This window comes from Sus scrofa, chromosome 1, assembly GCF_054392235.1.
Source record: "Sus scrofa isolate SSC_HxYL_T2T_F1_AM1 chromosome 1, Sscrofa_HxYL_maternal_Yorkshire_Landrace_v2.0, whole genome shotgun sequence".
Taxonomy (NCBI): domain Eukaryota; kingdom Metazoa; phylum Chordata; class Mammalia; order Artiodactyla; family Suidae; genus Sus; species Sus scrofa.
Genome location: NC_139383.1, coordinates 113,036,843 through 113,063,108, shown reverse-complemented (window position 1 = coordinate 113,063,108; position 26,266 = coordinate 113,036,843). Strand labels below are relative to the sequence as shown.

Genomic DNA, 26,266 nt, shown 5'->3' with positions numbered 1-26,266 from the left:
GGTGGGAAAAAGGGAAAAAAATATCTGAATAGATTGAGGGTTTTTAATGTTTTATTAAGGAGGCAAAGCTATATTGTCAGCATTGAGGAGTCTTTGAGCATTTAGACTTAATATTGGATGTGTGGGCTGAGGGATGGAGCATTGAACATTGTGATATGGCCTTCTAGCTTGAAGATGACTTGGTAGGTAGATAGTGATGCTGCAGTAGAGGGCAGCACAGGAAGCTCAGGTATGGGGGTAGATGTTTGCAGTGGGCAGAGATGATTCAAGTTTTAGACAGTATCAAGGGTTACATGCTATTTTGTGATATGGAGCATATTTGGAAATTTGGATTAGAATGAGAGCTGAGGTTTGTTAATACATAATTTTGTATTCTTTCCTCTGCTGTGTTCTGGTTGTTGTTTGCTTCCTTCTATTCTGTTACATTCTAGTTTTACTCGTTTTCTTCATCTGTAGGCTGAATTCTATACCTTGAATTGTGTTTCAGGAATAGTTATATGATTGTGGAAAAAGAATATTGATACAGTCTTCAGTTGTCTTGAAGTCCCTGGCGGCAGAATACCATGGAGGTTGTGACAGACTTGGGTGTGTTGATTTGAACTTGACCCAGCCAGAAGTTTTGCTTTTCGAGGAAAATGTAAATTACTTGGTTTTCCAGGCTTTTCTCTTTTGACTTCCTGATGGATTATTTTTCTTTTCATGTGGTCAGTTAGTGCGAGGTTAAGAAAATGTGACATGTTGTCTTCTTTGAGAGGTATTCTAGAATTCTTATAATTCTCTTGTGATGACATATTCCACTGAAGTTTATTCTAGCACATTTGCTTCAGAATATTTCTTAGGTAATACTGTGGGTCATTCTTCCTATGAAATTTTTCTTACAGATCAATTCCACATGAGAAAAAAATTTTTTTTAGGGAAGACTGGTTTAATTTAGCCCTCTTTATAGTTCTAGCACTTTTGCAATTTTCCAGTTTTATTAAATTTTCTTACAAGAAATAGGTTATTTTCAATACACTTGTCTCAAATAGGAGTTAGGCTAACGGAAGTCATGTCTGCGTTGTACAAACGTATTTGCAGATGTTGGCCTTAGTTTTCCCCTTTCAGTGGTTGCATTAAGGAGCTTTTAAATATTGTCAGGATCCAATCATTTTTTTCTGTTGTAAATGTTAGGAGTTCAAATTGGTAGCCCAGAGATTAGATGAATTCCAGGTGTTATGTAAGTGTGTTTTTAACAAAACTTACTGACTCCAGAACAATTTGTTTTGAAATTCTTTTGGATTACTGTTGGCATTTTGTATATGGAATACACAGAAAAAATAGCATTGCAAAGATCAGTTTGGAAAACGTGTAAGGTTGAAGACATTTGCAGTGTACATGCTGTGCTGTGGCATGCAGTTTGGTCGGGGTTCTGTTAATGGTTGCTGAATGAGGGACATTGGGAATCTGCATTAACATCTGTTATGTGCTCCTGGGTTGTACCTAGTGGCCTGTTAGATTAGGTGCCGCACTATCTCTTTTTATAGGAAGTTAAGAAGTTCCTCTAAAACCTAGTATTTCTTTGACAGAAATAAACAGTGTAAAATTGTGATGTGGTATACGTTGGAAGCAGAAAGGAAAGCATGAAAAAGTTGATATAGTGATCTAGGGTAACTATTGTTGTCTTTTATACAATTAATATTATCTTTCTTCCAGTCCAAGTGGTAAGAAGTTCAGAAGCAAACCTCAGTTGGCAAGGTACCTGGGAAATACTGTTGACCTCAGCAGTTTTGACTTCAGAACTGGAAAGATGATGCCTAGTAAACTACAGAAGAACAAACAGAGACTGCGGAATGATCCTCTCAATCAAAATAAGGTTGGTTAATTTACTTCTAGTATATGATGCTATTTCAAAAGCTCCCCAAACATATCTTACATTGTACTGTGTTGCTGGAATTTTGATTGTCTGGATGTCCCAGTTTTTTTTTTGTTTTTTTTTTTTTTTTTTTTTTTTCTCCTCCTCCTACAAAGCATTTTGACTTACAAATCTGATTAATTTTCTGGTAGTTGGCAGCACTTATAGAGAGAGGACCTAAGTACATTGTGCACAGTTGAGAACAGCATCACGTTATCTCTCTAGGCCAACATACATCACACTTTTGGTCAATTGGGACTATTTATAAAATATTTCTGTATTGATGTTAATTGTCTCCTTTTTTCCCCTTTAAAATATTTCCTGTTGTCCAAAGAAGCAAAATTGTGGCACGTGTCCTTATTTACCACATCGTTTATACTTGTTAATTTTCAGGACTAGGATTTGAGAAAGAGCAGTATTTATTTTGACTTTTTTGATGGTGTTGAGGATAGTGACTTTTAGAAATAATGTTCTCATTCTAATGCTGTGATTGGAGATTTTTTCCATTAGCTCTTTTATTGAGTTGCTCTGTTAATGGTTTATTACACAGGAATTTAAACAAGTAGCATTTGAATTATGATGCTAATTTAATTGTATTCAAGTGCCCATCTCTTTACAAAGAAAGCCCCCCAAAATTAATCATATATAACCTTTTTTCCCCCCCATTTTTTCCCCTCTAAATTTCAGAGCTATATGTGTATGTGTGTTGCCACCACCATTGTCACACTTACTGTGAAAATGATAGCGTAAAAAGTAAGGGCTTTCCTTTTAGGGGTAGCCCTGCGTGCCCTTTGGGAGTGTGGTGTACATCTGAGGAACCCTGAGGCAGCGTATAGCATGGGGAGGGCTGTGGGTCCAGGCAAGTGTGCTTTTATGTACTGGCTCTGCCCCTTCTTAGCCCACATAGTCATGGGGAACTTTATTAACCTGTGATGGCTTCAGATTTCTCATTTGTAAAGTTAAGGTAATAAAACCTTTCCTTTAGCATTGTCGTGAGGAGTAAATAGGAATGTATATGAAATCACCGAGCACGTTCCTTTCCTTTTCCCATTATAGGTCCTAAGCACCAAACAACCTTAGTGGACAGTGTTGCCAGGTGGCCAGTATAGGAAACTTTCTGACCCAAGCTCTCTTCCTCACCTTTCCCTTTTCCTTGAGAATATGAGATCTCTGCTTCATATCTCTCTTTATTCAGAATTTAACTTAACAGTTTGTTTACAAGAGTTTGCTTTCCAAAAAATGGCGTGGAGGTAAGAGCGCACTATGTCCTTATGTATTTCATTGGTTACCTGGCATGGTTTCTACAGGAGCTTTGGGAACTTCCTTGTTTAAGAGAGGCAGAGAGGGGAAGGAAGGCTGCAGTTACCTCTACTGCTTAACTGTGGGGTAACTTTGGGTTGATGGTTATGAAGGTGTTAAGAAGGATACCAGACAAAATGGTAGGAGCAGATGCTCTTCAGGTTAGGACACTGAATGTGTATAGGCAGAGCTGTGTGATTTCAGCTTAGGAGAATCTTTATTCTGGGTTTATTTGGCTTCTTAATTGTATAGAGGAAAATTAAGATCATTTTTCTAAAACTACCTTTTTAAAACTCTAAACAGTGCTGGTTGTCTTTTGAAGGGGCTTAAATATTTATGAAATCAGTGGAATGCTTTCAGACTACCCTATTGTTACTAGAATTATAGTTAGACGACACTAAGTGTAATGTGAAGATATACTTCCTGATACTTATGATTCACTAAAAACCTAAAACTAATTCGTCTCTTTAGTTTGTGTGCACCTTTCCGCTCTAGCTGCGCTGGACCGCTCGACATCCTGCACCATGGCATGTGCTTTCAAGATTCCGCTTGCTCATGTGCTGTTTCCTCTGCTTGGAATGTGCTTCCCCCTTCCCCTCCATCTGGTGAACTGCTACTCATCCAAGGCCCAGCTCCATTGTCTCCATCTCTGTGAAGCCTGCTCTGCACTCTCCAAGCAGAACCGGTCCCTCCTCCCATAATGCCCTCCTGGTGCTTTGCATTGTATTTGTGATTGTTTGTCTGCTTCAGCTAGACTGTGAGCTCCAAGAGGGCAAGGCCCATGTCTTTTGTTTTGTTTCTGTATATGTAGTCCAAAGCCTAGCACACGGTAGGTACTTATTAAATATTTGCTTCGTGTTTATTTATTATTTACTTCATTCCACAAGTTTATAGTGATCATAAATGTTTATTGAATAAATTAATATACCATACATACTTTGGAAATGCCTTTTATTATCATTGTTTTCTGAAGCTGTCTGAATTTGGGGGGGTGCATATTCTTATTTTTTTGCATCTGATTTTATTTTAGTTAAGTAGACCAAAAATGGGGTTTTTCTTTTCTTTTTTTTTTTTTTTTTAAGGTAACCTCTCTTTTGGAGTAACACTAACATTAAATATCTCTATAAAGCAGAAAACATATTTATGGGTAGTTAATAATAACTATACTAGGACTTTTAAATAATAATATAGTGTAGAGAAAGTTGAGAGCTTTAAAGTGATAAATAGGAATCTAAGGTAGTGTTTTGTCATGTAGTGAACCCAGCTGAACCTTATTAATTGTATATATATTTTTAATATTCTCTAGTTTGTATTTTAGATTCCACACATAGGTGATAGCTTACATTATTTGTCTTTCTCTCTCTGACTTACTTAGCATAATCCTCTCCAGGTCCATCCATATCGTTGGAAATGGCAAAATTTTTATTCTTTTTTTTGCTTTTTTTTAGGGCTGCACCCATGGCATATGGAGGTTCCCAGGCTAGAGGTCGAATTGGAGCTATGGCTGCTGGCTTATGCCATGGCCACGGCAACGGTGGATCCTTAACCTGCTGAGCAAAGCCAGGGATGGAACCCACATCCTCATGGATCCTAGCTGAGTTCGTTAACTGCTGAGCCACAAAGGGAACTCCAATTTTATTCTTTTTTTATGGCTGAGTAGTATTTTGGTGTGTTGTATTTTGTGCGTTTTATGGGTGTGGGTCTAACTACCTATTGTATGTATCGTATCTTCTTTACCCATTTGTCTGTTTGTGGATACTTAGGTTGCTTCCATATCTTGGCTGTTGTAAATAATGCTGCTCTAAATATCAGGGTGCATGTATCTTTTTAAATTAGTGTTTTTATTTTTTTCAGCTATACAAACAGTGGAATTTTTAAAAAAGATTTTTATCTTGAAAGAATTAGGAATGTAATGAACAAAATAAACTTTGAAACAGGCTACATTGTATCTTATGTTGACTGATTATAAACTGATTTCAATATATCTTTTATATCAAAGGGGAGTTTACTGGGTGAATGTCTTCAGGCGTGTTTGGAAGGATATCTCTTGAAGATTTTTAAAAAATGGTTTTTAATTCTTTTAGGATTGGTGGTTACAGTGGAGTGGGAATTGTCTTTTGATTGATATTTACTAAGGTTTCTGCAGTACCTATTCCTGCTTGTCTCAAGACTCAACTCTTAACCTTACCCTGCAAATCTGTATCATTCTTGATTATATTCTCCCTTACTGATTTTCTTGCCACTGCCATAGTTATTTCTAGCTGCTGCCTCTATCTCTTCATCTGATAAAGCAGAATTGAAATATTAAGTATGTTACTGAAGATGTTCCATTAGGTTAATGGAGAAAAACTATAGAGAAAGATTTGCAAGTCATCAACCTCGAGTCGATATTTGAAGTTGTGACCAGCTTTCTCAGAGCTTTACCACAAGGGAGACATTGTAGAGCAACACTGCCCTATAGCAGTTACTGTGACGATGGAAATGTTTTAGCCACCGGCCACATGTATCTACTGAGTACTTGAAATGTGGCTAATGTAACTGAATAACTAAACTTTTGGTTTTATTTAATTAATTTCAATTTAAATGGACACATATCCCTAGCAGCTACCATATTGGGCTCCACAATTCTACAACCATGCCTCACAATATGTAAATAAGACAACAAAACTTTTACTTGGAAAGCTGAATATTGTTTAGGTATTTATGCAGGCTATTCTTCCCCGAAGAGATGTTTAAAGGTTTTAGAGATGTGATCCTTAACATTTTAAAAAGGAAGTTAGTTTCTTAAAAAGGTAAGTTTCTTTAAAAATTTAATTAGAAGTTCTCATTGTGGTGCAGCGGAAACAAATCCAACCAGTATTCGTAAGGATGCAGGTTTGATCCCTGGCCTTGCTTAGCAGGTTAAGGATAACAGCATTGCTGTGAGCTGTGGTATAGGGCAGACCTGGCTCAGATCCCGAGTGGCTGTGGCTGTGGCTGTGGCTGTGGCATAGGCCAGCAGCTACAGCTTTGATTTGACCCCTAGACTAGGAACTTCTATAAGCCATGGATGTGGCCCTAAAAAGCAAAAATAAATAAATACGTTTTTAAAAATTAAAAAAAATTAATTAGAGGATAGTCTAGGATTGGATAAAGAAGAGTAAGGTGATTCTTAGTGCAGGATATGTTTAAGGAAAACCATCTTTCACCCTTCAGTCTCTTAGGCCTGGTCTTCTTCCCTAGAGATAACTATTGTTAACCAGCTTTTTTGTTTTCTGTTTTTGGTATGTTCTCCCAGAGCTTCTGTGTATTTACAAGTGTGTTACACATATGTACATTTCTACCTCTCTCCTTATAAAATGGTTAGACTGCTCTTATGAAGCATGAATGAAGGGTGGAGAAAAGAGGACAGTATTAGGAAGAGAATGCACAATCAGGTAACATTATTATTGCTGTTTCATTTTTCCTTTGAAGGTTGAAAGAGGCCAGCTTGGAAGAAACCAGTAGAGAGTCAGGGAGGTGACTAATCTGAGTCCATGCTTTCAGGAGGCTCCATAGCAACCCTTGAACTATGTGTAATATTGTCTGTTGTACATTTTTCTAAGGAGAGAGTCTGTCTTCAGCCTCTCAAAGGAAAATGTAGCTGGAAAAGTTAACTATTGTTTTTTTCTTCTTTTTTTCCTTTTTTTAGGGCCTCACCTGCTGCATATGGAGGTTCCTGGGCTAGGGATCGAATCAGAGCTACAGCTGCTGGCCTACACCACAGCCACAGCAATGCCAGATCCAAGACGTGTCTGCGACCGACACCATAGCTACTGGCAACGCCGGATCCTTAACCCACTGAGTGAGGCCAGGGATGGAACCTGCAACCTCATGGTTCCTAGTCGGATTCATTTCTGCTGCGCCACGATGGGAACTCCAATAACTACTGTTTTAGAAGCAGGAGAGGAAGCAAGGCTTTGGCAGAAGATGTCAGGGACCAGCTCACTTACTGTGGCTCAATTTAGGCCTTTTAAAACTGATTAGGAATTTTTCATTTATTGAAGCAGTACCTTATTGGGGTGACTTATTTCTGTCCTAGGGACCCTATTGTCAAGGGTCCCTAAAGGGCCCTGTGCTAGGATCAGTCTAATTACCAGATACTGGTACTTTGGTAAGAACTACCCCTTGGCTTCTACCTTCCTAGAATCTTTCCATCCAGACTGAAAACAGAGACCTCATTCCTTCCATCAACATTCCTGGCCTGTAGAGAAAGTAACTAAAACTTTCCCAAAGATGCTAGTGCTCTTTTCATCATTGTATTAAGCCATTGCTGAATGGAGGGTTTTCTGGTTTCTGTCTGTTGGATATAGTTGGGAGTGGAAAGGGCAGAGAGTAGATACAGGTGAGGAGTCTAGCTTTTTTCTATTTTTCTTTTTTTGCTTTTTAGGGCCTCACCTTTGGTATATTGAAGTTCCCAGGCTAGGGGTCTAATCAGAACTACAGCTGCTGGCCTGTGCCACAGACACAGCAATGTGGGATCTGAACCACGTCTACCACCTACAGCACTTGGCAATGCCAGATTCTTAACCCACTGAGCAAGGCCAGGGATCAAACCTGCATCCTCATGGATACTAGTCGGGCTCTTACTGCTGAGCCGCAATGGAAATTTCTGAGTCTAGCATTTCTTAAAGTCCTTAAAAGGGATTACCAACTTCTCCCTTAAATATGGCCTACTCCTGAGTACAGGTGTCTGTTAATTTGAAGTGAAATTGACAAAAGAAGTGAGGAGCAAGTATTTGTTAATGATGATGACCTAGACATACATGATAATAGAAGTGAGTATTTCCTAGTTCTGCTTTGAATATAGAATTGACAGAATTTATTTATTTTGGATGGGAAAGATAACAAGATTCAGGTGTGAGCCCTTTGATTTTAGATAGGTTGAGTGACTAGATGGACTGGGTTGCCATTCACTGAGATTATCTTAGTAAAGAATTTATATAGGTGAATACAATGAATTAAACTTTGAATATGCAGCGTTTGAGATGCTAATTAAATATCCAAATGGAGATGTCATGTCGTGTATGCAGTAGGTATACTAATTGAGAGATGTGGGCTGGAAGGTCATTAGCACATAGGTAGTATTCCATGTAATGGGACTGGAGGTTATAGGTAGGTAGGTAGCTAGATAGAAGAATCCAGAACCAAGGTCTGAGAAAATCCAATAATTAGAATTTGGTTATAATAGAAGGAACAAGCAGAGTGGATTGTGAAAGAATGGCTAGTAAGGTGGGAAAGATATGGGAGAGGAGAATGTTTCAAAAAGGAGAGTGGTCATTTACATTGATTGCCACTGAAAAGTTGGAGGAAGATGAATTTCCACTGAATTTGGCAGCATGAAGGTTATTAATACCTTGATAACAGTAGTTTCTTCTAACTGGAAGAGAAGCCAGTTAGATTGGGCTGAAAGTGGATGAGAGTTAAAATTGGTCAGTATGGACAATTCTTTGAATAAATTTTCTTGTCTAAGAAGGAGAATCACTAGATGGTAGGTGAAACAGATGCTTATTTGGCTAATCTCCCCTTTTAAAGACTCTGGAAAGGTAAAGAATGGGGTCTGTAGCACAAGTGGGAAAACCATAGGGTTCAAGAAAGTTAAGCACATTTGTAGTGTCATGACAATGATGTCATACTTGGAATCTGTACTTCATAGAGGAATGCAAAAGAGATTGTAGAAGAGTAAGAAAATAGGTCAGGGTAGCTTGAGGTTATCAGATACAACTTAGAATAGATTTACAAGGATATCCTGCTGAGTAGCATTGAGAACTATGTCTAGATACTCATATTGCAACAGAACAAAGGATGGGGAAAAAATGTATACATGTAAGAGCAACTTGATCCCCATGCTGTACAGTGGGAAAAAAAATAATAATAAAAAAAGAAAATAGGTCAGGCAATGGGTAGGAGTTGTTGATGGGTTCAAAGAACACAGAAGGCAATTGTGAGTTGCATGGATAGGAAGTAGAAATTGGAGCACTGGATGCTTGATTGAGTTATTGCACATGATGAAGTTACTAGTGTTGGCAAGCCTGTGACTATAATGTTAGGTGGGTGAGGTTGGGTAGAATAGGTTAAAGGACTCAGGATGTTGGGTGAATTGTCCACAGGGTATTGAGGTCTCCAAGAATGAGGACAAGAGTTGCAGTGGAGAGGAAGACATGGAAAAGAAATGAAGTGAATGAAAGAGAAAGAGAGGCTGGGGGTGAGGGAAGTAGAGAGTAGTATAGTCAGATCCTATGAGCTTCAGAGGAGCTTCTGTTTTTGAAGGGGGAAAATGGAAAAATGACTTGAGGAAAAAAGGGGAGAAAGGAGGAAACTAACTTATACCACTTCCTAGCCTTTATATATGTATTTGTAAGACAAAGAAAGAAGAAGCCTTTATTTAAGAGAACTTGAGGGAGATAGGATCTTTGAGGGACAGCCAAGCTTCGGTAAGGCCAGGAGCTGGAGAGAATGTTCAGAGAAAATATTGAGGTTACAGTAGAGCCTACTGATGAATAATTCAAGAGTATATAGTGTAAAGATGGGGGCATGGGATGGGCAAGGCTAGGAGGTTGGATCTAGTCATGTTGATGACTCTAATTTTTAAGATATGAAATGCAATAGGATAGAAAATCCCATTTAGTACGAGTAAGTAGTTTAACTTTAGTGTTACACGCATACTTGTGTATACTGAGTCATAATGTTAAGTATATATTTCTATCCTTAGTGGAAGTCAAAGTTTGAGAGCCATTGAACTATGGGGTGAATGTACAGAATATTTTAGTGATGAATACTGGGTTGTGATGTATGATCTGAGGGACTTGGCTGTTTGATTATTGTGAAGATAGGATGTGGGGTGCAATGGCATTCATTTTGATAATTGCTAGAGCAGAGTACGCCAACAGTTGAAATAGTATATGTGTACCTCTGCTGGATACCTATTATAAATGAACTTGGAAGAACTTTCTTAGGCAAGTACAGCCTATCTGGAAGTCTGAACCCCCAAAGAACTGGCTTTATTCCTGCCTTAATTCTCAGCATTCTATGTGAGTGATATGTTATAGGACTTCTCAGCAGAGTAGGGGCTCTTTATATACTCCTTTGCTTACCTCCCCAAGCTTATTCTCCCTGAGGGAGAATAGTTTTACCATTGGGGCAAGCCGAATTCTCACCAAAGTTTTTGTAATCCAAAGTTGATTAGTTCTGTTCATTTACAAGTTAATATTATTTCTACCAATTAAACATTCTAACTTAACCAAGAGATCACCTGTCTCATCTCTATAACTTACCTATTGACATCCTATTAATTGACCTTATACTTTGCCTCAAGGTTTTAATCTCCCTACCAGTCTCTGTCTAGAACCACTGTGCTAAATTTTAGGTTATTTTACTATACAGATACAACATTTTTATAGCAAGCAGGTTGCAGTGAAATAATCTTAAATTTTCAGATCCATAACCAAAGAATATTTTTCCTGAACCATAGCTAAGAGAAACATAGCGTGCTTTCTGCCAGTATGTGTTGTTTGTTTTGATGTCCTAATCTCATGTTGCAGTCTGCTGAGTTATAAATTCTTTGTACTCTTTATTTCCTTTTATTTCATGATGTAACGTCATTATAATTGACAGTGACTTTGCCAAAAACACCATCTGTAGACTGAAGATTTTTTTCCCATGGGATGCTTGTTTAGGACTGGCTGGCTGACTCAGAGAAACACACTGGCTGTACATCTATAAGCATAACTTCATGTTAAATAGTAATAAATCAAACAAGTCTGGGAATTATTTTTCCTTGGCAAACTTGTGTGTAATGCAGATGACTATTTTTAATAATTTTGACACAGATATTGTAGGCTGTATTAAGTCAATATTGTCCACTTAGGTAGCACGTGTAAGTTTAAGGCTGAAATGTGACTGTTCAAGAGTAAAGGCTGTATAATACAAGACCTTACATGTAACAGACATTTTATGCATCATTTATTTCACAGAAACTTTTTAAAGCATATTCTATGTGCTCAGGCATTGTTCCAGATTCTGGAAAGACATTAGAGGTAGTTTTTATGTTTGTGAAGTGTATAATTCTAGTGGGGTGACAAACTAATACACAGTTTAAATATTAAATGCTACGTGGTAAAGTAAGTTAAGAATGGTTGAGATTGACTAGGTGGCTATTTTAGGCTGAGTGATCAGGAAAGTTTTCTTTGAGGGCATGATTTTTAGGCCAACATCTGAATGATGACTCAGCTCTACAAAAAACCAGAGGGCCTAGCCAGTGCAAAATCCTTAATTAAGGCAGGGTATGTTTAGCATATGAGAGTAGAAAGTTGACCATGGTGGCTGGAGGTGAGTGAGTGGAAGAGGATTCCTAGGTGGGGTCAGGCAAGCAGACAAACCTAATCACTGGACTTGGCAAGCCACCATAGGAATGGTACGGAATGCTATTTGTGGACTTTATTTAGGGAGCAATATGATTACTTTGCTGCTGTGTGGAGAATGTTCTGTAGAGGTGCAGAAGTAGAAGGTGACGGCCAGTTACAACAGGAGGCTTTTGTCTTTATTCAGGCAGGGATGATGGTGACTTGGCCAGTGCTCACTGAATAAATAAAGGATAAGATGGAGCAGGAGACAGTAAGACTTCAGTTTACCTTTGAACAACATGGTTAAGCTACATGCACCCACTTACACGTAGATTTTTTTTCAGTAGTAGATACTGGAGTACTATACAACCAGCAATTGGTTGAACCTGCGGATGCAGAACTGCGAATCCAGAGAACCGTGTCAATTATAAATTATATGCACATTTTCATTTGCACAGAGGGTTGATGCCCCAAACTCCCACATAGTTCAAGGGTCAACTGTATTTAGTATTCCAAAGAACTTCTAATTTTCTCATATGCAGAAATAGCTTTAATAAATAAGCAAAAAATAGTTATTTGTCTTTAGCTGATAAATGAAGATAACTGATAAGTTGTTATCAACTAACAGCACTTCCATTTTTTGGCTAATTTGAGCTAGGTATTTAGATATGGATTGGATAAAGATTGCTAGGAAGCAAAAAAGCAGAACTTGAGCCATGTTAGCAAATAGACTTGCTAATGAGAATAGTTTCTTCTGTATGAGAGTAAGTTTAGCATGTTCTAAGTGCGTCAAAGGTATCCAAGTGTAATAGACTTTTTGAGAGGGTCTTTGCTTGGTTTTTGTGCTAATAATGAAGAAAGATTTGGGGATATAGTTGCCCATGGTATGGTTTTGTCAAGACTTATTTTGGATACCTGGATTTCTGTTGATGATTGAGTCAATTTCACTAAGTTTATAGGTCCTGAAGAGTTACCTGACTTTCTAGACCCTAGCTCAACCAGAAAATCAAGCCCTACAGAAAACGATTTGTGTGACTATTTCCATAATTCTAAGGATGTGTACTCAGCTAATGCCAACCCAGATATAAAGGAGGTAATGGATTCCATGCAGTAGATGCCTTAATTTGAGTAGAGCTGCCCTAGGTATCTGGTTGAAATTCAGTGTCTTTTGCATCAGTCCTTTTATGACCTCATCTGAACTAAAGCTCCAAGAAGTTATTTTTCAAACAAAGCTCTTCAAAACTTGCTTTCAGTGATGAATTTTGAACTTCCACGTCTTCAGTTAACTGCAAGTATATATCTTTTTTTAATGAACTCAAAGTGTAGTAGTCCAGCCATAATAAAAAATAATATTTTAAAAAATATTCCATTGGTCTCTTTCAAAAGTAATATCGTATTTCTCATTTAGGATATTACATGAAGTGCTTTTTCAGTACAAAATCCCAGATCCCAGATAATATTTTTCTTTACTTTTTGCAGAAAACTGTGAAGGTTGCACAACCTTGAGAATATATTAAAACCCACTGAATCGTATACTTTAAAATGGTGAATTTTATGGTGTGTGAATTATATAAAAAACTGAAGAATATAAAGCTCTTCCCATGTTGACTTTTGCTTTTTGTGGAAAGGCATTAGCCGTTGGCTACTGTGCATATTCTGGAGCAAATCTAATGTGACTTTTTGAGGACAATCTTGGTTCAACCTAAAGATATATTCAGGCTCCCCTTTGTGTCAACCAGGGGCAGGGTGTCCTTATGACAAGTTTCTAAATTTCAATAGTATGTTCAATAACATATTAGTGCTAATAATAGAAATAGCTGCTATTTATTCAGAATTTATGTGCCAACATGACTATAAACTACAAAATTATTTTGTTAATTGTCGTCTTCTCCCCACCCCAAGAATGTAAGTTCTGAGGAGTTTTGGTATTTTGTGAATGGCTGTATACCCAGCATGCAATCAGTACCTGGCAGATGGTAGGCACTAGATATTTGCTCATTGACTGGTTGAATGAAACCTGTATCAGCAGCAGCATCATACATGCATTACCTTGTTTGATCTTTTGTTATTGTTGTCACCTACATTTACAGATGAAGAAAGTGACCTTAGAAAAAAACAGTCTTTGTTTCTCAAATTGGGGCATGAGTATTTCTTGGGGGTATGTAAAGCCACAATATTAAAATGATACTTGGAAGTGTACAGTTTTTTTTTTCTTTTCTTTTTTCATTTGTGTGCATGTTTGAGGTATAGTTGCTACGCAATATTGTAAGAGGTGTACAATATAGTGATTCATTTTTTAAAGGTTATACTCTATAGTTATTATAAAATATTGGCTATATTTCCCATATTATACAAAATACCCTTGTAGCTTATTTTATACCTAATGCTTTGTACCTCTCAATCCCCTCCCCTTTCGTTACCCCTCCCCCTTTCCCTCTCCCCACTGGTAACTATTGGTTTGTTCTTTATTATCTATGAGTCTGCTTCTTTCTTATTATATTTACTAGTTTGTTAGATTTTTTAGATTCTGTTATATAAGTGATATCATACAGTTTTTGTCTTACTCTGACTTATTTCACTTAGCATAATATCCCCCAAGCCCATCCCTGTTGCTGCACTTGACAAAATTTTGTTTTTTATGGCTGAGTAATAGTCTTTTGGAGATGTCCAATTTTATTTGTGCATTCGGGGTCGGTAGAGCAACATTTTTACATTAAAACAAACATGGCTAATTTCTACAATGCAAAATTTGCGTGAGCTTTTATGATAAAATCAATCTTCTAGATTCTTGTTATAGAATATGTACAATTCTGAGCTGTCATATTCTCAAAGCTAGGCTGAGAAAAGTGGTTTTTAGAATATATAGTTTACGTCACCCTGTTCAGACTGTGCAACGTGAAGGCTTTACATGGTATCCACAGCATGGATGGTTTTTATGTCCTTAGCTTCTGTGAATATATCTGAGATAGTACAGGCTCTTTTTTCCCCAGTTCCCCTTTTATAGTCAGCTTTCTCCTATTTTACAGAAGAATAGCACTTTTTTCACTTACCTGCAATTTTACCATGTATAAAATGTTTGATCTCTCTTGGTAATTTGTGCAGGTACAAGTTTTGTCTGCAATAAAATTTACAGATGATTTAATGTAGATGTCAATTATTGAAATTTTTGATGATTCACTATGTGGTGTTTTGATTTATATCTCAAAAGAAGTCCAAAGAATTGGGTTACAGGCTAAAAACTATTCATTTACATAAACTAGGTTTCATAATATTACATCTATTAAAACATGAGGAATAGGAGTAGAACTGATGTTAAATCTTGCTCTGTTCTAGCAATTAGAAATATTCATCTAAGGCCCTGAAGTTAATTTTTAAATAAAAAATTATTTTCATGTATGTATATATATATACATATATACATGCTTAATAATTATTAAAGTGTATAGTTTATCATTTTTGATCAGTTAGATACTAACAGTTATAATAAGCCAGAAGAAAAATGTTATCTCATGCTTAATAATTATTAAAGTGTATAATTTATCATTTTTGATCAGTTAGATACTAACAGTTATAATAAGCCAGAAGAAAAATGTTTTCTCAGTAAGAGATTTATGGTCACAGAAGGTTAAAAAAACAAACAAACCTATGATATATAAATGATTAATTAAAGATTTTCAAGTTTAAGGAATAATTCTGGAAGTGGAATTATTAATTTCAAAGGAAAAAAGTGAAATAAAATGTATTACTGTTGAAGAGTTTGTTCATGTATACGTGGTTGATGGTGGGTATATTTAGATTTTTGTTAGATACATTTTAGCATGATATAACAGTTTATCATTAAAGTATAAGTATTTAAAATACCTTAGTAAGTTTATCTTCCACAACTCTTTACCTTAAAATATGAAATACTTCAAAATGTAGGTGGGGTATATATATTCAAAAAATAATTAAGGGATAGGAATGAAACAGTATTTGAAAACTACTGGTTTATGACACATGCTTTTCATCACCTCTTTACTCTCTTCTCTGTGTTAGATCACTAAAAGTCTACAATGATAATCAGACCACACTAGTTTAGTCCTTTTCAGAATCATCTTCACTGAGTTGTCCTTTAAATATGTTCTTGACTTTTATGGAAGGTCACTGGAAAAAAGAAAAAGCATTTGAAATCTCCGTATATTCGTTATGATGTTAATTATCTTTAATTTTTTTCTAGATTTATATTATACCAGGACAGCTTTTATTTGCCTCATTAATTGGTATGCTTCCTTCTTTCTGACCATGATATCTATGTAATTTAATGTTTCTTTTTTCACCCACACCCCTGGTGTGGAAAGTTAAGATCCACATTTGATGCTCAGTTCTAGTATCAATCACTATTAACCTTTCCAAAGAAATTTTTTCCCCTTGTCTTTGACTTAAAAAATTTTTTTAATTAATTTTTATTGCATATTTGGTTTTTTTTTAGAGATTCAGGAGCCATCTCAAATATTTATTGGGAAGAGATGAGTTCAAAAAGTGAAAAAAAATTATTTTTATGTTCATCCAAGGGGTATAGAACAAACCCTCAAAAATTGAGTTATTTGAATAGTTCCAGCTTAATATACGCATTATTATAAAATACAGTAAATTTTGATTTGAGCGATAGACTGTATACTAAGATGATTTATCAAATGTTGGAAACTTTTAAGTATAGAATGTGTGTGTTTGTCAGTTTAACTTTATGATATAAGGAACTTATTCATTTTTTTGTATACTGAAAGGGAAGATTTCAAATACATGAATAGTTTTAATCTTGCCCCATAAAAATAGTTTGCTTTATAACTCCCAAGTTTATGGAAAATTGTAGTTATTTAGAAAAATACAAATAACTGGGCGTGAATTAACAGTGACTCTTTGGAGTTCCCGTCCTGGCTCAGCATTTAATCTGACTAGCATCCATGAGGATGCAGGATTGATCCCTGGCTTTGCTCAGTGGCTTAAGGATCTGGCATTGCCCTGAGCTGTGGTGTAGGTCGCAGACGTGTCTCGGATTCTGCGTGGCTGTGGCTCTGGCATAGGCTGGCAGCTATAGCTCCGATTCGACCCCTAGCCGGGGACCTCCATATGCTGCAGGTGTGGCCTTAAAAGACAAAAACCAAAGCAAAACAAAACAAAACAAAAAACAGTGGCTCTTTGACAATCCTCAGGGGAGAGGTAATTTAAAAATAGTGTTTTTGTGGAACAGTTTCTGGGAAAACCAGTTAGTCCAGCTTTTTAGTCTAGTCAACATGATACTGTTACGGAAAACAAAATTAATTAGTTAAAAATTCTGTCTTCAGAGCTTCCAGACCAGTTAAAGGAGGATTCCCCCCCCCCCAAAAAAAAAAACAAAAACAAAATAAGATCAAGTGAAGAGCAATACAGTACACTCTTGGTAATCTCATTCCACTCCCCTGGGGAATGAACTGTCTCATTGTTAGACAGTGGAAGTTAATGGTATACTTTGAATATTTCTAGCCAAAATTTTTCTTCTAATTTCTATTTTTATCTTTAATTAAAAATTTTTTATTGGAGTTTAGTGGACTTCAATGTATGTTAGTTTCAGGTGTACAGCAAAATGAATCAGTTTTACATATATGTATGTCTGTTCCTTTTTCCCAGGTAGGTTACTATGGAGTATTGAGTAGGTTTCCCTATGCTATATATTTCCCTATGCTGTGTGGTTTTTGTTAATTATCTAATTTATATAGAGTAGTGCATACTGTCTATGTTATTCCCATCCTAGTTTATCCCTCCTGAGATATACTGCTTTTAACCAAAAGATTTCTGTAAGAGGAATACTGTTTTCATCAGGCCAAACTAAGGTTTAAGAAATTCAATAAAATTGAAATTCCCTGAACTAATAATGCATCATCTCTCTTAATTTTTATTTATTGTACCACAAACATAAGTTAATGAAAAAACTATCAACATTACCATTGTAGCACCAATAGTTTTACACTTTCCATGCTTCTTTCCAGTCTTTGTGGATTCAGGATTTTATAGTTTAAAATAGTTTAGACTAGTGGAGTTCCCGTCATGGTGCAGTGGAAATGAATCCGACTAGGAACCATGAGTTTGAGGGTTTGATCCCTGGTCTCGCCCAGTAGGTTAAGGATCTGGTGTTGCCATGAGCTGTGGTGTACATCACAGACATGGCTCGGATCTGGCGTTGCTGTGGCTATGGTGTAGGCTGGCAGCTACAGCTTGGGTTAGACCCCTAGTCTGGGAACCTCCATTTGCCGTGGGTGCGGCCCTAAAAAGACAAAAGACAAAAATAAATAAATAAATAAAATAAACTAGTACCTTTTGCCTGCAGGCATCCTTTGTAACAATGAGAATCTTAACAATGAGAGTCTACTTATGCCATGTTTGTTCTAATACCAGTAGAGTATGTTGTTCTTTATTAACAAAAACATTAAAAACAAAAGGTATTGTTTAGTGGCAGTACTAATTATAACTAATTAGTGACAGGAGAAGTTCTTGGTGAGCTTTTAGGTGTTAAGCTTCTTTAGGATCGAATATTGACCATGTTATAGATTGCGGGCTTCACTTAGGTACTCAGAAGGCTCTAGATGTTGTAAGTTAGAGGAGTTCAAACCTTCTGTGTGTCACAGAATTACCAGGAGAGCTTTGAAAACTACACATTCCTGGGCCTCACACTTTTTAGAGTTGACATCCTAAGTGGTTATTTTGCAGCCTGTCAGCCAAGTTTATACACCTCTAAATCATTGTTTTTGGGAAACCACAAAGTTAAAGTGCCTGACAAATAATATTGTTAGAATTATTTAAGATGAATATATCTCTTAAAGGTAAGTAAGTACATTGGGAGAAAATTGAGTGAGAAAGAAATGACAGGCATGCCTAGTATGTACAGAAGAGTATGTGTATGTGTGTGTTGGGGGGGGTAGAGGTAGAGCACATTTAATAGTCCAAATAATACCGTAATTATAATAATGGTCAAATTAATTTATTGTGATCCTTACCTTTCTAGTCATCCTAAATAAGCAGAGATCACAAACTCAATACCTAAGGGCTCAGATAGGCCTTGCAAATGTGAGCTGAGGACTTCTGCAAAATGAAAACCCATCTCTAGTGCAGCCATTACTAATCAGTCATAGTCTGTTTTGGCAAAATCAGTCCAGAGTTCTGTATCTTTGAGTTTTTAAGAGAAGCTAGAATTCTGGATTTTATGTAAATTTTATTCGTAGATGTTGGCTTAGTTTACTAAAGAGACTAAAAACTGAACAAAACACATCTATGAGTTAGACTTGGTCTCCCTGCCACCAAATTGCAATCTTTGTTTTAGAGATGTGGTTGTCCAAGTTTGGTCCCTGGACCAGCAGTATCAGCATCACCTGGACCTTAATAGAAGTGGAAATTCCCAGGCCCTACTATAGACATCCTGAATCAGAATTTCTGGGAGTGATGCCCGGTAATCTGTGTCTTAATAAGCCCTCTGGGGGATTTTGATGCATGCTTAAGTTTGAGAATCACTTTTTTTGAATCTGGACATTGATGTAATTTTCATTTGGAGATAAAGAGAAAAGTTAATAAGCCTGTAGCCAGTATATTTCTATCCTAAAAAATCTGATGTATTTCATTTTCAGGTATATATGAGTATTTTTTTTTTTGCCAGAATCAATACACAATAATTAAGTCACATTTTATTTTTTTTTTCCTTTTTACCCATCCCCACCTATTGTTAGAAGAACAAATCAACTTAAGAGCCATTCTGTGCCACCTCATTACATTGGAGCACATCTCACATTTTTTTTATTGGTTGATTAAAAGTGTATAAGTATGTTGCCTTCCTATCTGAAACTTCAATTTTGTTTCTTTTTTAAAAGTATTAAATATGCTATAAAATATTAAAAGTAAAGAATATTTCCTTATTTTGTTACCTTTTTCTAAATTGAGCTCTTTGCAGGAATTAGAACTTGCATTTTTAATCATCTTTTTAATGTAAAGGGGAAGGATAACTTAATGTGGTTTTATTTAAGCCTGGCCTCCGAACAGCTGATGAGATTGTTTATATTTTAATGGCCAAGTACACCATTATTTTCCTCCATTCTCAAAATGTAGAAATGATTGCCTTCCTGATTATTGTCATGAAAGCCTTCCTTCCTTTTTTATAACCCGGTCTTAAATGTATTTGTTCACTTGAGAGTTCTGAGTATCCCACTAATCAAATTATGAATTTTATATAGAGAATTTTCTTACCTTTAAAAAATACAAGAAGCTTTTTATTATGAGAAAACGTAAGTCTTACATAAATATTTAAAATGTACTTCAGAGTATTTAAAATGCTGATATTGAGAAGTTTCAAATAATCCAACTTAAAGTAATAAAAAATAATTATGTATATTTGTTAATTAAAACATGCTTATGTCCACAGGGTAAACCGGACTTGAATACCACATTGCCAATTAGACAAACAGCATCAATTTTCAAACAACCAGTAACCAAAGTCACAAATCATCCTAGTAATAAAGTGAAATCAGATCCACAGCGAATGAATGAACAGCCACGTCAGGTAAGGATCTAATTGGTTTTCCAGTCTTATTTTTCAGAGATTCTGGTATCTTTACCAGATCTAGTTCAAGTAAACTCTGATTAAAATGGAATATATTTGGAAAGAACACTGTTTTATATCCTAGGCTGTTACATGAATGCTGGAGAATAATACAATATTTGGGTAAAATGTTTTAAGAAAAAAATTTAGAAACCTAAAATTAATATTATGGACTACAGTTTTATGCCTTTGTGTGGTAATGTACATCAGACTTGGTTCTGCTCTTCTTAGTTTTTTAAAGATTATCTTTCCAGGGATGAAATTTCCTAAGGGGATGAAGCCTGCAGTTTGTGTTGCTTAGTTTAAAAATATTTCCTATTATTTGGAAACTATTTTTTGTTCTGATTTCTTATTACGTGAAAGCAGCCCCTCCCCTTTTGGAAAACAGTAGTAGATAAACTTTGTCAATATGGTATATTGTCCTGTGACTTCCATTTTTGTATAAATTGCATTTATTTTTCTCTTTCTTTATTGCTTTAAGCTGTATTCCACCAGAATCTTTTCCTAGAAAAAGAGTATTATCTGAAAGGCCTCCCTGCTGCGTAATAATGCCACATAGCCAGGGAGGGAGACTTGACAAAATGCTTAAACTTTCCAAGTAGTCTTGCTTACTCACTCCCTAATTGTGGTCGAAAAGTTTAGGTACTTCGTGAAATTTTCTTAGCAGTTGGGGTGAGGGATTGGAGGGAGGAACATCTGTGCATTTTTTTTCTGTCCTTTTCTGCCTCCTCCCACTTAAGGATTAGAAACACTGATTTACCTACGACCATTATCTTTTGCTCTCAAATTCCCCTTTCATATGTCTTACTCCACATTTTCATTTGAATTTTGTTTTTCACTAGTCCCTCAAGTGTCTCATCTCCAGACTTCATAAAGGATTGGGCCAAAACTTTCAGACAGTTGCTCTAGAAGAAACTACATAAAGAAATTCAGTTCCCACATCCTCTGTAGTGTTTTTTCCTCTTCAGGTGAGCCAGGAAAACAGAAGATATTTGGAGCCACATTGGATCAGCATCTTGCTATAGATGTCTCAAGATTTGAAGTTCTAAACTTGCTTTACTGTTGGTCCCCAAGAGATTCAACAGGGGCCATGTAAGTGTATCACATCCAATATAAAAGATGCGTACCTGCATGTGCCTTTAGGCTCTTGTCACCACTTAGGTTTTCTTTGGGCTGTTCAGCTTTCTGTACCAGGCTTGTCCCTTCTGTTTTACTGTTGCCCCCAGCAATAGTCCCCAAACCACGAGCAGTTTTAGTATATTCATTACAGCAGGGAAGAAATTCTGCCATTCTGAACTTTGCCCACCTTGACAAAGCCATTCCCTGATTGTATTCTTTCTTAGATACTGTCTCCGTTCTTGAACATCTTGTCCTTTGGCTTTTTGGTGATTTTAAAATCATTTCCTTGTAAAGATTTTTATTAATTGAAAATTTTGAAAGTGTGTAATTGGGTAAGACAGTTTGCTTCAAAAAGCCCAAAAGATAAAGAAAGTGGAGTAACTAATAATATTAGTTCCATGTTGAAAATTTGAGTTGTCTTATTGAGAACAGATAGCATTTAGTAGATTTTTATCCTCATCTTTTCCTTGCCAGATCAGTATGATCTAAAACAAGTATTGTGGTTAAACACCAACTGAGTTAGCAAATTATGGTCATTTTAATAGTAATTTGTTTTCTGCACCTAAATTCAGTCACAGGTTGTTAAAACTGTAATAATTATATTTACTGTGTGTTTTTCTGGCTACAGAGATATTGGTAACCTAGATTTTTAAAGTTGAAGTAACCAGATTGGTTTGCTCCTTATTCTTTGGTGTGTTGAGTAGTTTTACTTTTTCCTTCTTTAATTAAGGTTTATCAGATTGTCCTCAAATGAAAAGAATATGTCAAAAAAGCTAAATCGCCCCCCAGCCCCCAAAACTCCACTTAGGTCATTTTAACCCCAGATTTTTTGAGGGTTTTATCATCATTTTAGGTTTCACAGACAGGAAGTGTTAAAATTATTTAGGAAGTTACTTCTCCAAATGTTTGGACTGTTTTTCCACATTATCCTCTTGTCACCTAACATTTTTTGCTGAATGTTTTTGATTATACTAAGGTAGTAGTTGTCTCTCCCCCTTCTTTATCTTGAACATAAGAATTGAGGTAATATTTGATTATTGTCTCACTGCTAGGATTTCAAAATATAGAACTGTGCATTGAGTAAATATAGGAAAATAATAAAGGACAACTTTTGTACTAATGTTTTAAAATCATGATCTGTCATCCTGACTATTCCAGTTTAGATTTGGGTTTTTGTGATAAAGGAAAGATGTTGATTTTAATTGTATTTTGACATAACATATGGCAGATATCTGCCAATGAGCTGTTATTGTTGAGGAGATGGTTGGCAAAAAGTGTGTAGGCAAAATGATTCTTCCAATTCTACCTTTTGCACAGCTTTATTGAACTAGATTGGTAATATAAATGGCCGAATATTTCATTTGGAGAAGTTGTTTTGATCATAGAGTAAATAAGTTAGACAATGAGGTTTCTATTTTTGAGATACCTGTAGATATAAAAGTTTTTATCTTAACTGTAGTCCATTCTTTTAATAAGATGTTCCAGTTAGTGGTATTGTAATTCCTTGTGGAGTGCTGACTTTTGGGACTTAGAAGTAGGATTGGATTTTTGGATCTTTTACCTTGAATAAGTTTGAAGTGATTAGATGCGAAACAATCATATAAATTAAAAATTCTGCTTTTATGTAACAAACACCCTATGTATGCCTAGGTCTGTCTATATGGCAGTCTAATTCTGTAAAGTGTATAAATTAGGGATTTCTGATGTATTGACTCCTTGAAAATACCTTAGATTTAAAAGTGCGAATGAGGGTAGGTAAACAAAAGTGCATAAACAGAATTTGGTAATGATTTCTGCCTATAATTAAAATTATAAGGTAGAGATGGCAATTGTAAAACCTGGTTATGATAGAGGAAGTAGCCAGCCAGTTTTATATATACTATCAGCATATTTAATAAATGCTTGTCTTTTAATTATGTTAAGAAATCTGGAGTGGAATGGAGGGAACTCCAACTATAAGACTCTTATCCCAAACAGTAGGATCAGTGAAATATCCTTATTTGGCCAAATATATAAAACAAGTCCAAAATTCTTTTTAATCTAATTGAATTTTGCTATTAAGGATGTCTTTCCTAGCTTCCTTCTTTTAGTATAAGAAGAAATCACATATCTGTTTCTTTCATATTTCTTTGACGGTGTCATTTTTGACACTTTCTGGTCTCTTGCTTTTTTCTCTTTTTTCTCCTCAAATCAAATAAACTGTATCTTGGAGCCATTACTTCTTCCTTTTAATTAAAGCTGACAGACTTTAGGTGTTTCTGATAGTCCTTCTTACAAAATATTCACTTTTTTAAAACTAAAATGTAAATATTTAAATCAGTGAAGAAGTGGATTTAAATCTTCCATTTGATCCTAGAATTTTCCTTTTTCTTTTTGTTAGCTAATTATTTGTTCAAAGGGTATGAAACTTTCATTTACTCCCTTCCAGAAACATGTCTTTTGTTTTTTTAATAATGATTTTTTCCAGCTTTATTGAGATGTAATTGACATATAACATTATACAAGTTTAAGGTGTACAGTATGATGGTTGGATACATGTATATATTGCCAAATGATTACCACAATAGGATTAGTTAACTCATCCATCAACCTCACGTAATTACCAATTTTTTGTTGTGGTAGTGGTGGTGAGAACATTGAGGCTATTTCTTAGCAACTTTCAGGTATACAATACAGTATTGTTAACTGTAGTCACCATGCTGTACGTTAGGTCCCCAGAATGTCTTCCTCTTATAACTGGAAGTTTGCACCCTTTGACCAACATCTCCTCATTTCTCCACCCCCAGCCCCTGGTAACCACATTCTGCTCTGTGTTTCTATGAGTTTGGCTTTTTCACATGTAAGTGAGATCATACTATAGTCGCTTTCTCTGTTTGACTTAATTCACTTAGCATAATGACCTCAGTGTTCATCTGTGTTATTGTAAATGGCAGGATTTTCTTCTTTTTTATGGATGATAATTTATTGTGTCTGTGTATATACACATGTTTTCTTTATCCATTCATGATGCACATTTAGGTTGTTTCCATGTCTTGGTTATTATGATTAAAGTTTCAGTGAATATGGGGGTGCAGATATCTGAGATGATGCTTTTAATTCCTTTAGGTTTATACCCAGAAGTGGGATTCTTGGATCATATGACAGTTCTGTTTCTCATTTCTTGAGGAACCTTCATACATAATGTTTTCTATCATGGCACCAATTTACATTCTTACCAATAGTGCATGAGGTTTCCTTTTCTCTATATCCTTGCCAGCACTTATTTCTCACCTTTTTGGTAATAACTAAGAATACCTATTTTTAAATATGTTAGAGGAAACTTTCTAGATGAAAGATACGTTTTTTAAATGTGCACTTTAAAGACGTTGTGTGTGAAAAGTTTATAAAAATTTTAATTCAGTTATTATAACCCTGAAAATTACTGTTCATTCCAGGCATTCTTAACATTTACTTTTTTCTATCCTCTGACAGTTATTTCTAGTTTAGTCTTTAGTATAATGCTTTTATGATTAAGAAATAGGTATGCTAAAGCACAGAGTTCCATGGATATATTATATTCCTTACCTCTAGACAGAAAAATTGGCTGCCTGGGCAGAGGAAAGTGATAATATATTGTCCTGCACTATTTAAAAAGCATTATTCTGGGAGTTCCCCTTGTGGCTCAGTGGGTTAAGGACCTGACATTAGCTCCCTGAGGATGTGGGTTTGATCCCTGGGCCTTCCTCAGTAGATTAAGGATCCAGTGTGTCTGTAAGCTACAGCTTAGGTCACAGATGCAGCTCCGGTCTGGTGTTACTGTGGTTGTGGCATAGGCCCCAGCCAGCCGTGGCTCTGATTCGACCCCTGGCCCAGGAACTTCTATATGCCATGGGTGCGGCCATAAAAAGAAAAAAAAATAAAAAATTTTGTCAAACATTATTCTTGGTGATGCTGAAAAGATGTCATGTATGTATACATACTTTAAAAAATTTAACCTAACATATTATACACATTTAATCCATGTTTTATGTAATTTTTATGATGTAATTTTATAATTAACTGTGTATTATTTCAACAAGTGTTAATTGTGCTAGCGTACCCTTTTTACTTAATCATTTCCATGTTGTTATTTACAGTTTTTCACTGTTAGAGGTAGTACTCCAGTGAGTATCCTTATGTATGTAAGTTCCTTCCTATATTTTTCAATGTTTCCTTGGGCTGGATTCCCAGAAATATATTTAGTGTGAATATTATGACTTTTGATACATACTGGCAAGTTAATTTCCAAAGATTTGTACCAAATTAAAAGAATGTTGACAAATTATGTGTAGTTCAATTTAAGCTTACTTTGGTACTATTATTAATACCTCATCTTCTTGGTAGTTCATTTAAAATTTGCATTTATTTGAATATTTTTGAAATAGAACAGATTAAAGCATATGTGTTTAATTTTGCAAATGAGAAATGATTAATGGATTTTGAATAAGGGAATGCTTTTTTTATTACTCCCTGAACTGAACTTGACCATATCTTGTGACCTAAAGGTAATAACCAAGATCTGTGCTTCCCAGGTGTGTTCCCTCTTAGCTTCTCAGAGGTCTCACTCAATGGATTATATCAACTACCTTTCAACTCTTCTCTCTCTAAACTGGCTTCTTCCTTGAAGCATTTAAATATATATATATACACACACATGTATACATACATACATAATATATATATTTTTGTCTTCTAAAGGCCGCACCTGCAGCATATGGAGGTTCCCAGTCTAGGGTCTAATTGGAGCTATAGCTGCTGAACTACGTCAGAGCCACAGCAAACATCTTGGAGTGGTGTGAGCTTGCTATGTCCTTGACCTCTTGATTTTGAGATCATGGAAATACAGTGTTTGTTCCCACTATGCCACTTGAACTGTTCTCATCAAGATTGTTGATGATCCTAATTAAATTGCATGGACAGATTTCAGTCCTTATATTACTTGACCTGCTTTTGCATTAGGCATTCTGACTATTCCTGCCTTCT

General features: G+C 35.8%; 1 protein-coding gene across 4 annotated transcripts in view; it reads left to right on the top strand.

Annotated features, from left to right (window-relative positions):
• Positions 1–26,266, top strand: part of MBD2 (methyl-CpG binding domain protein 2) — a 70,143-nt gene that overhangs the window by 12,430 nt on the left and 31,447 nt on the right. Inside the window, exons 2-4 of one of the 4 annotated variants that reach the window (XR_014809081.1) lie at positions 1,693–1,852; positions 19,970–20,107; positions 21,115–21,238. Coding sequence is in view for 2 of the 4 variants with exons in the window: in XM_013992857.3 (XP_013848311.3) it covers positions 1,693–1,852; positions 19,970–20,107 (298 nt within the window). In the remaining 2 variants the exon portion in view is untranslated. Of the gene's footprint in view, positions 1–1,692; positions 1,853–3,661; positions 4,127–19,969; positions 20,108–21,097; positions 21,239–26,266 lie in introns of those variants that run through there. The other 3 variants (XR_014809082.1, XM_013992857.3, XM_084966610.1) reach the window with 3 other exon arrangements.